The 10,878-nt window shown below is 52.8% G+C and overlaps 1 protein-coding gene across 1 annotated transcript; it reads right to left on the bottom strand.

Moving 5' to 3' along the window:
- Nucleotides 1–4,646: 4,646 nt before the first annotated feature.
- Nucleotides 4,647–7,261, bottom strand: ucn (urocortin). The gene has a single exon (XM_031901943.1). The coding sequence runs from the start codon at nt 5,913–5,915 to the stop codon at nt 5,439–5,441; it is 477 nt and encodes a 158-aa protein (XP_031757803.1). The 5' UTR covers nt 5,916–7,261; the 3' UTR covers nt 4,647–5,438.
- Nucleotides 7,262–10,878: the final 3,617 nt, after the last annotated feature.

The raw sequence follows: 10,878 nt of genomic DNA, 5'->3' as shown, positions 1-10,878 counted from the left end.
GGACCCCCAGATTCCTCCTGCTTCTTGTTTTCTGCAATTTGATTTTTTTGTACATTTGGCTCCAAATAGAATTTCCTCCTCCCGATTCCGCCTCTGAGTATTCATTTGTCTTTGTGTCACATGTCTCCTTAACCCCGCCCCCAAGGTAGCACATGGGATTGTGGGAGATTCCTATATCCCCCCCATGGCAGCTGAAATCCTCATTATTGTGGGATCTGTTATCCAGAAAGTTACAAAATGTGACACTTATATCCAGAAAGTACTGGGGGGAAGTGGGACCAGAACCACTGGCCCAGTGTTTGTCTCTTCTAGTGTAAACCCCAAATTCTGTGCCCCTCTGGATCTCTGCAGGGGGAGCACAGACTGGGGGGCACAATGTAGCCCCTCATTTCCCTTGGTGCAGCCCCCGGTGCCCCCAGTGCCCCCGGTGCCCCCAGTGCTTCAGGCTGAGAACTGATTTATATGTGACTGTCGTGCCGAATAACGAGATTACAGCCAACCCAAACATGCAGTCTGCGCTCTCTCCAAGCTAAATGTGACATTAATCTGTCAGTCTGTCGGGGCCCCATCAATCCCTGTCACACTCCATGAGCCGCCCTATCAATCCAGTGGGGGTGAGCGGGGGGCACGGGGCAATGTGTGCGTCACGCACTAATCACTTTAGCCCCCATTTCTCAGTGACCTCCCCGGCTCAGGGACACAGAACACTCTGCTTGATTCCACTCACACTTACTGAGAGACGGGCCCCAGGGGCTGCCGGAGTAGGTGCCCAGGGACTTGCTGGCGCCACTGCCCACACTGAGTAGGGCAGCCCCCCAGCATGATGTGGCACAGAAACTGCACCCATATCCAACAGCTGCTTGGCAATAGCTAAGGAACAGAGGGTTGTGGGAAATATGCAAATCAGTCCCAGTGCCCAGAGCATTTGCATATTTCCCAGAAACTGTTTGGCACATCAGGCAGCCAGTGGAGCTGGGGGGGGGGGCTGCGGGTGCCACGTGCCCCCCATGTCTCTCAGGAGAGAGAGCGACGCTACGTCCTGGGGGCAAAGGGCCACAAATGGGGCCAAATGCAGAGTCACTGCCCAGTGGGGTTATTCCTCTCTCTCCGGGTCTCAGTGTGGCCCCTTGTACTGTAGTGTTATTAGTCACTCCCAGTGGGGTTATTCCTGAGCTTATAGGTCAGTGACAGGCTCAGTAAGCGGGTCCCGCCTTATAGGTCAGTGACAGGCTCAGTAAGCGGGTCCCGCCTTATAGGTCAGTGACAGGCTCAGTAAGCGGGTCCCGCCTTATAGGTCAGTGACAGGCTCAGTAAGCGGGTCCCGCCTTATAGGTCAGTGACAGGCTCAGTAAGCGGGTCCCGCCTTATAGGTCAGTGACAGACTCAGTAAGCGGGTCCCGCCTTATAGGTCAGTGACAGGCTCAGTAAGCGGGTCCCGCCTTATAGGTCAGTGACAGACTCAGTAAGCGGGTCCGCCTTATAGGTCAGTGACAGGCTCAGTAAGCGGGTCCCGCCTTATAGGTCAGTGACAGGCTCAGTAAGCGGGTCCCGCCTTATAGGTCAGTGACAGACTCAGTAAGCGGGTCCCGCCCTTATAGGTCAGTGACAGACTCAGTAAGCGGGTCCCGCCTTATAGGGCAGTGACAGACTCAGTAAGCGGGTCCCGCCTTATAGGTCAGTGACAGACTCAGTAAGCGGGTCCCGCCTTATAGGTCAGTGACAGGCTCAGTAAGCGGGTCCCGCCTTATAGGTCAGTGACAGACTCAGTAAGCGGGTCCCGCCTTATAGGTCAGTGACAGACTCAGTAAGCGGGTCCGCTTATAGGTCAGTGACAGACTCAGTAAGCGGGTCCCGCCTTATAGGTCAGTGACAGGCTCAGTAAGCGGGTCCCGCCTTATAGGTCAGTGACAGACTCAGTAAGCGGGTCCCGCCTTATAGGTCAGTGACAGGCTCAGTAAGCGGGTCCCGCCTTATAGGTCAGTGACAGACTCAGTAAGCGGGTCCCGCCTTATAGGTCAGGACAGGCTCAGTAAGCGGGTCCCGCCTTATAGGTCAGTGACAGACTCAGTAAGCGGGTCCCGCCTTATAGGTCAGTGACAGGCTCAGTAAGCGGGTCCCGCCTTATAGGTCAGTGACAGGCTCAGTAAGCGGGTCCCGCCTTATAGGTCAGTGACAGGCTCAGTAAGCGGGTCCCGCCTTATAGGGCAGTGACAGACTCAGTAAGCGGGTCCCGCCTTATAGGCCAGTGACAGGCTCAGTAAGCGGGCTTATAGGCCAGTGACAGGCTCAGTAAGCGGGTCCCGCCTTATAGGTCAGTGACAGACTCAGTATGCGGGTCCCGCCTTATAGGCCAGTGACAGACTCAGTATGCGGGTCCCGCCTTATAGGTCAGTGACAGGCTCAGTAAGCGGGTCCCGCCTTATAGGTCAGTGACAGGCTCAGTAAGCGGGTCCCGCCTTATAGGTCAGTGACAGACTCAGTAAGCGGGTCCCGCCTTATAGGTCAGTGACAGACTCAGTAAGCGGGTCCCGCCTTATAGGTCAGTGACAGACTCAGTATGCGGGTCCCGCCTTATAGGTCAGTGACAGACTCAGTAAGCGGGTCCCGCCTTATAGGTCAGTGACAGACTCAGTAAGCGGGTCCCGCCTTATAGGCCAGTGACAGACTCAGTAAGCGGGTCCCCGCCTTATAGGTCAGTGACAGACTCAGTAAGCGGGTCCCGCCTTATAGGTCAGTGACAGACTCAGTAAGCGGGTCCCGCCTTATAGGTCAGTGACAGGCTCAGTAAGCGGGTCCCGCCTTATAGGTCAGTGACAGACTCAGTAAGCGGGTCCCGCCTTATAGGTCAGTGACAGACTCAGTAAGCGGGTCCCGCCTTATAGGTCAGTGACAGGCCTCAGTAAGCGGGTCCCGCCTTATAGGTCCAGTGACAGGCTCAGTAAGCGGGTCCCGCCTTATAGGTCAGTGACAGGCTCAGTAAGCGGGTCCCGCCTTATAGGTCAGTGACAGGCTCAGTATGCGGGTCCCGCGCTTATAGGTCAGTGACAGACTCAGTAAGCGGGTCCCGCCTTATAGGTCAGTGACAGGCTCAGTAAGCGGGTCCCGCCTTATAGGTCAGTGACAGGCTCAGTAAGCGGGTCCCGCCTTATAGGTCAGTGACAGGCTCAGTAAGCGGGTCCCGCCTTATAGGTCAGTGACAGGCTCAGTAAGCGGGTCCCGCCTTATAGGTCAGTGACAGACTCAGTAAGCGGGTCCCGCCTTATAGGTCAGTGACAGGCTCAGTAAGCGGGTCCCGCCTTATAGGTCAGTGACAGACTCAGTAAGCGGGTCCCGCCTTATAGGTCAGTGACAGACTCAGTAAGCGGGTCCGCCTTATAGGTCAGTGACCAGAGCGGGCCTTAGCAGGCTCAGTAAGCGGGTCCCGCCTTATAGGTCAGTGACAGGCTCAGTAAGCGGGTCCCGCCTTATAGGTCAGTGACAGGCTCAGTAAGCGGTCCCCGCTTATAGGTCAGTGACAGGCTCAGTAAGCGGGTCCCGCCTTATAGGGCAGTGACAGGCTCAGTATGCGGGTCCCGCCTTATAGGTCAGTGACAGACTCAGTAAGCGGGTCCCGCCTTATAGGTCAGTGACAGGCTCAGTAAGCGGGTCCCGCCTTATAGGTCAGTGACAGGCTCAGTAAGCGGGTCCCGCCTTATAGGTCAGTGACAGGCTCAGTAAGCGGGTCCCGCCTTATAGGTCAGTGACAGACTCAGTATGCGGGTCCCGCCTTATAGGTCAGTGACAGGCTCAGTAAGCGGGTCCCGCCTTATAGGTCAGTGACAGGCTCAGTAAGCGGGTCCCGCCTTATAGGTCAGTGACAGACTCAGTAAGCGGGTCCCGCCTTATAGGTCAGTGACAGACTCAGTAAGCGGGTCCCGCCTTATAGGTCAGTGACAGACTCAGTATGCGGGTCCCGCCTTATAGGTCAGTGACAGACTCAGTAAGCGGGTCCCGCCTTATAGGTCAGTGACAGACTCAGTAAGCGGGTCCCGCCTTATAGGTCAGTGACAGGCTCAGTAAGCGGGTCCCGCCTTATAGGTCAGTGACAGGCTCAGTAAGCGGGTCCCGCCTTATAGGTCAGTGACAGACTCAGTAAGCGGGTCCCGCCTTATAGGTCAGTGACAGGCTCAGTAAGCGGGTCCCGCCTTATAGGGCAGTGACAGACTCAGTAAGCGGGTCCCGCCTTATAGGCCAGTGACAGACTCAGTAAGCGGGTCCCGCCTTATAGGCCAGTGACAGACTCAGTAAGCGGGTCCCGCCTTATAGGTCAGTGACAGACTCAGTAAGCGGGTCCCGCCTTATAGGGCAGTGACAGACTCAGTAAGCGGGTCCCGCCTTATAGGGCAGTGACAGACTCAGTAAGCGGGTCCCGCCTTATAGGTCAGTGACAGACTCAGTAAGCGGGTCCCGCCTTATAGGCCAGTGACAGACTCAGTGCGGTTGGGTCCCACCTTTGAGGCCAGAGATAGGTCAGTGCACTTTTCTTGTTTGGGCCCAGTGTAGAGGGATATAGAGAAGTTTTTGTAGAACATTCTAGGGGCCACGTGATGAATAAACAACACCAATTTGCCAGAAGATGCGAAACATCATTATCTTTATTGTTCACACTGGCACCTGTCACCCGTCTCTAACAAAACCCTTAAAATGGATCTTGTAATAGAAAGACCCACAATGGTCATCTCCCCCTACAGCGTATTCTACAGGGCATGGGTCACTGAGTACAGCAGGGGAGTCTGGGAAACTAGACAGACAGCTCATTGGTGCAAATGTGCCCCTCAGCCATCATATAATTGGCTTTGGCAAGTCCTCCTAGTTTCCTCACTTCTGGTACCTCAGCAACAGCTGCTCGCAGCCAGTCAGACCCAACATATCTAGTAGATCAATAAGGTGATCAATGAGATGAGAATGGCAAGAAGCCTCAAATGACAGAACCACTGGGTCTCCATGTTTTTTTACTTGGGGGATATGTCCTCAGAAAGATGGAGGAAAGATCCGAATTAGGATGGAGGAGAAGCCTACAGACAAGGGAAGAGAGGTCATCAGCTTGATTGATGGAGAAAAGCTCCTTGGGGGGTGTGAAGGAGAATGGAAGGCAATTACTGTGCCAAGGTCTATGGAGACTGGTGGAGAGGGCCTAAATTACCACAAGTGTTGGAGAGGAGGTTGGGGTAAAGGCCTTAAGGTCAGTTAGTCAATTAAATGCTCAACTTTCAGCAACGTATGACTTGTGACATGTACAACGAATATTTACACCTTGTCAAACCCTCCCTCTTGCTCCCATGAGTCCACTGGTGCTCTCCTGTGTGCGCACAAGTCTCAGCAATGGGGTTGTCCCACGTTGGAGGAGAAGCAAGAGAGGGAGCTTTGGCTCAGGATTGTGTCCATGGTCCCTCCTGGGGTCACTTCCCCACAGAGTCAAAAATAATTCGATTCTGTTCAGCCTGATGCTTCTGGTTTTGGGTTTTGGCAATCTCTATCATCTGCCTGAGAATGTGGAAGGTCAGGTCAATGGAGATAGGTGGGTCCTCTCTCTTCAAGCGGTCAGAAAATGCTTCCAAGAAGCCCCTGGTGGACTCATCTGGGATGCCCTCCTGGAATGCCGTCTGCAGGACGCTGAGGGCAGAAACTAAATCCTGACGCCCCGAGGAGAGGGAACTCTTGCTGAGCCGGAGCTGAATCTGAGGGTCTCCTCTTTCCATCTCTCTTTGGATCTTTTCCTTTAGAAAGTACAGGAGGGCCTGTGGATTTTCATCACTCAGCAGCCCATTTAACCCGAGCTGAGGGCCATCAAAAATACTTCTGTCAAATGGCCGGCATCCCACATGAGCCATGAAGATGAAATAACAAGTCAGCAGTGTCAACAGTGCAGTCTTCATTCTATAGGTTCCTGGTGGCCTGGCGCGAGTGACCAATAGGAGGGAAAGACAGGGAGAAGACAATGAGATTTGAAGATCTAAGGTGGAGAACAGAGAACAGAAAAACACTCCATTACTCTTGAGACTCTTGCAATGGAGAATGTAGATAGGAGGCACAAAATGATCAAATCTGGACTCACAGATCTTTATAATACATTAATATTGATGGGATTGGTGAAGCAAAATGAAGTGGTCTGAGCCAATGGTGCTTCACCATGTAGCTTTTTTGAGGGTCTTTGGAAGGGAAGCAATAGAAGAGATGAAATGAGAAGGTCTGAGCTCTGGGTTCTTCACCATAGAGGTTTACTGAGCAGTATAGGGATGGGTGATGTGAAATAAGGTCTGAGCTTCAAGTTCTTTGCCATGTAGGGTGAATGAGGGTCTTTGGAAGGGACAAAGATGGGAAAGATGAAATTGAATAAAATGAAGAGGTCTAGGCTTCTGGTTCTTCACCATACAGGGTTATTGAGGGTCTCTGGAAGGGACACAGATAGATGAGATGAAATGGGGAGGTCTGAGACTTCAGTTCTTCACCATAGAGGATTATTGAGGGCCTTTGGAAGGAAGGGACAGAGATGGCTGAGATACAATGAGGATGTCTGAGCTTTTGGTCCTTCAACATACAGAGTTATTGAGAGTCTTTAGAAGGAACAGAGATGGCTGAGATGCAATGGGGATGTTTGAGCTTTTGGTCCTTCACCATACAGAGTTATTGAGAGTCTTTAGAAGGAACAGAGATGGCTGAGATGCAATGGGGATGTCTGAGCTTTTGGTCCTTCAACATACAGAGTTATTGAGAGTCTTTAGAAGGGACAGAGATGGCTGAGATGCAATGGGGATGTCTGAGCTTTTGGTCCTTCAACATACAGAGTTATTGAGAGTCTTTAGAAGGAACAGAGATGGCTGAGATGCAATGGGGATGTCTGAGCTTTTGGTCCTTCAACATACAGAGTTATTGAGAGTCTTTAGAAGGAACAGAGATGGCTGAGATGCAATGGGGATGTCTGAGCTTTTGGTCCTTCAACATACAGAGTTATTGAGAGTCTTTAGAAGGAACAGAGATGGCTGAGATGCAATGGGGATGTCTGAGCTTTTGGTCCTTCAACATACAGAGTTATTGAGAGTCTTTAGAAAGGACAGAGATGGCTGAGATGCAATGGGGATGTTTGAGCTTTTGGTCCTTCAACATACATATAATTATTGAGGGTTTTTTGGAAGGAACAGAGATGGTTGAAATGACATGAAGAGGTCGGAGCCATGGAAGGAACAGAGAGGGCTGAGACGCTTCAGATGGGGTTTTTGCCTTCCTCTGGCTCAGCTGGCACTTAGGCAGGTTATATATAGGCATTATGGTTGAACGTGATGGATGTACGTCTTTTTTCAACCAAACTTACTATGTTACTATGTTTTGGTTCTTCACCATATAGGGTTAATAAGTGCATTTGAAGAGGAAAGAGATTGGACAGATATGATGAGGTCTGAGCCTTCATTTCCTTATCACACAATGGGGCAGTGGCGCAGTACAAAATGGCCACAATGGTCTATCTAACTGCATTAGTCAGAGCACTCTTGCACCCCCTAGTGCTGTTGCACTTGTGCCCCCCGGGGTCAAAATTTACCCCCTATAATAAATGATGGTGTTTAGAAGTGACCAGAGATGTTAGAGATGAATTTGGGATTGGGAGCTGTGTGTGTATATCCCTCCCGGGCACTTGGTGGCGCCAGTCAGTGCAGTTCCTGTGTATAGAGGGGGGCCCAGCACCCACCAATATGCCCTGCTGTGTTAAGGAATGCAAAGGCACGGGGCACTAAAGCATTAAAGGGAAAATAAACCCCTGAGTTCATTCAGTTGGGTTATGTAGAAGAAGGTGCAGAGATGGCGGGCAGAAATAAACACATATACAAGGAAGCCATATTGCTCTGTCTCTGTGCTCACTGGGACCAGTTCCTGCCCCTCAGTGTCACGCAGCCGCCCCCAAACCTTGTTGCATGGCAACATGGGGTCCCTCTGCGTTCTGTAGGTGATGAGAAGCTGAGGGACTTCAACTCCCCGATTCCATCACTTTACTTCAGGTTATTGGGGGGGGGCGGGTTGCATGACACTAATGACCCTGTGAGCCTAAGGGGGTGGAGCCCTGTTCCTAGCGAGCACAAAGAGAAGTGGCGATGGTTTCATTTCAGTCTGATGCGATTGGTCAGTGCATATAATTTTATTTCTGGCAGATCAGACTGAGCTCTGGTTTCCCACACTGGGAGTCACATCATTAGCCCAATAATAACGGCTAACGGACCGGCAACCACTAAAAAACTCTGCTGGTTATTGGGGGTGAATGGTCTGGTTATTGGGGGTGAATGGTCTGGTTATTGGGGGTGAATGGTCTGGTTATTGGGAGAGGGTCATTCCACTGGTTACAATTCACTGGGACCCCCAAGCTCCAGTTGCAACTCCCAGCAGCCTTGGCTAAACCAAAAGAGCAGCGAGTGATACGTGCTGGACCGGTTGCTAAGGCTGCCGGCTGTAACTACCAGCACTACAGGAGGTATTGCCCCTGGGGAGCAGGGCATTGGGCAGCTGGTTGGGCTCAGGTGATGGAGGAACCAATGTCCTGCTGTACAGACACCAAGTACCTTATTATATATAGGGAGGGGCACAGTGGAGCTAAGGGTACACCCCCAAGCAGAATACGTAAGGATGAGGGCAGTTGCCATGGCACATTAGACACTTATAGCTGCCAGAGCTAAAATAGGTTCCATTGGTTTCTATGGGGTGAACCACACGGAACCAAAACTGCGATTTCCCCTTGCTGTCTACCAATCAGAGCACAGAGAGCTTGGGAGGTGGGGCCCTGGACCTGTGAGCTTCCACTCTTATGTTAAACTCCCATCCAGGGCACCTCCTGCAGGTTGGACTGTGTGTTGTATAGACTGAATATATCAATGTCCCGCTGCAGACTGTACAGCGTTCCATACAGAGATGGGCATCACAATCTAATCTCTGACTCACACGGGCTGGAAAGAGTTAATTGTTCAGAGAGAAAGAGGCAGTGTGTAACTGAAGGGTTAAGCTCAGTACCTCCCATAAGAGCCAGAATTTGGCCCAGCACACAAAGAGTTAATGGAAGGTAAACCCCTCCCCCCCATCCTTTGGGGAACAGGCAGTTCCAGCCAATATAAGTTGTTGGACTACAATTCCCAGCATCCCTGGACAGGCAGTTTCAGCAGAGCAGTAACAGGTGGGAGGCCGGAGCCCCTCCTTCTCTGACATTAACCCCTCAGTAGCTGCTCTGAGACCCACGTATCCCACAATCCCACGCTGCACACAGTCATTTCCTAATAGGACAAATGGGAGATTTGGAAACAGCCCCAGTGACTCAGCGTGTCCCCTGCCAACGGGATGCTGGGAAATCTGTACTGCAGAGGGCTGGCATGGGCACAGCGTAGAGGGGGTTAACCACCCTGCCCAGAAAATGCACAAAGGGACCCCAAAACAGAACCTTCTACTTTATTCCACTGTGGGGGTGAGGGCAGAATGGGACCCTTTCATTTACCCACAACACCCTGCAGTCCCAAATAATGCTCCATAGTACCCGGCTTGGGGGTAAGTCCCCCAGTAATACCCCTGCTATTCTGAGTCACAGCCCTCTGCCCCCCAGTAATACCCCTGCTAGTCTGAGCCATAGCCCTCTGCCCCCCAGTAATACCCCTGCTATTCTGAGTCACAGCCCTCTGCCCCCCAGTAATACCCCTGCTAGTCTGAGCCATAGCCCTCTGCCCCCCAGTAATACCCCTGCTATTCTGAGTCACAGCCCTCTGCCCCCCAGTAATACCCCTGCTAGTCTGAGCCATAGCCCTCTGCCCCCCAGTAATGCCCCTGCTATTCTGAGCCATAGCCCCCTGCCCCCCAGTAATACCCCTGCTAGTCTGAGCCATAGCCCTCTGCCCCCCAGTAATACCCCTGCTAGTCTGAGCCATAGCCCTCTGCCCCCCAGTAATACCCCTGCTAGTCTGAGCCATAGCCCTCTGCCCCCCAGTAATACCCCTGCTAGTCTGAGCCATAGCCCTCTGCCCCCCAGTAATGCCCCTGCTAGTCTGAGCCATAGCCCTCTGCCCCCCAGTAATGCCCCTGCTAGTCTGAGCCATAGCCCTCTGCCCCCCAGTAATACCCCTGCTAGTCTGAGCCATAGCCCTCTGCCCCCCAGTAATACCCCTGCTAGTCTGAGCCATAGCCCTCTGCCCCCCAGTAATACCCCTGCTAGTCTGAGCCATAGCCCTCTGCCCCCCAGTAATACCCCTGCTAGTCTGAGCCATAGCCCTCTGCCCCCCAGTAATACCCCTGCTAGTCTGAGCCATAGCCCCCCGTAACCCTGCTGTCGGCCAGCCCCCCAGTAATACCCCTGCTAGTCTGAGCTATAGCCCTCTGCCCCCCAGTAATGCCCCTGCTAGTCTGAGCCATAGCCATCTGCCCCCCAGTAATACCCCTGCTAGTCTGAGCCATAGCCCTCTGCCCCCCAGTAATGCCCCTGCTAGTCTGAGCCATAGCCCTCTGCCCCCCAGTAATACCCCTGCTATTCTGAGCCATAGCCCTCTGCCCCCCAGTAATACCCCTGCTAGTCTGAGCCATAGCCCTCTGCCCCCCAGTAATACCCCTGCTAGTCTGAGCCATAGCCCTCTGCCCCCCAGTAATACCCCTGCTAGTCTGAGCCATAGCCCTCTACCCCCCAGTAATACCCCTGCTAGTCTGAGCCATAGCCCTCTGCCCCCCAGTAATACCCCTGCTAGTCTGAGCCATAGCCCTCTGCCCCCCAGTAATGCCCCTGCTAGTCTGAGCCATAGCCCTCTGCCCCCAGTAATACCCCTGCTAGTCTGAGCCATAGCCCTCTGCCCCCCAGTAATACCCCTGCTAGTCTGAGCCATAGCCCTCTGC

This window comes from Xenopus tropicalis, chromosome 5 (assembly GCF_000004195.4).
Source record: "Xenopus tropicalis strain Nigerian chromosome 5, UCB_Xtro_10.0, whole genome shotgun sequence".
In the NCBI taxonomy this organism is placed as follows: domain Eukaryota; kingdom Metazoa; phylum Chordata; class Amphibia; order Anura; family Pipidae; genus Xenopus; species Xenopus tropicalis.
Note: the sequence above shows the minus strand (reverse complement) of the source record. Positions and strands in the feature narration are given on the sequence as shown.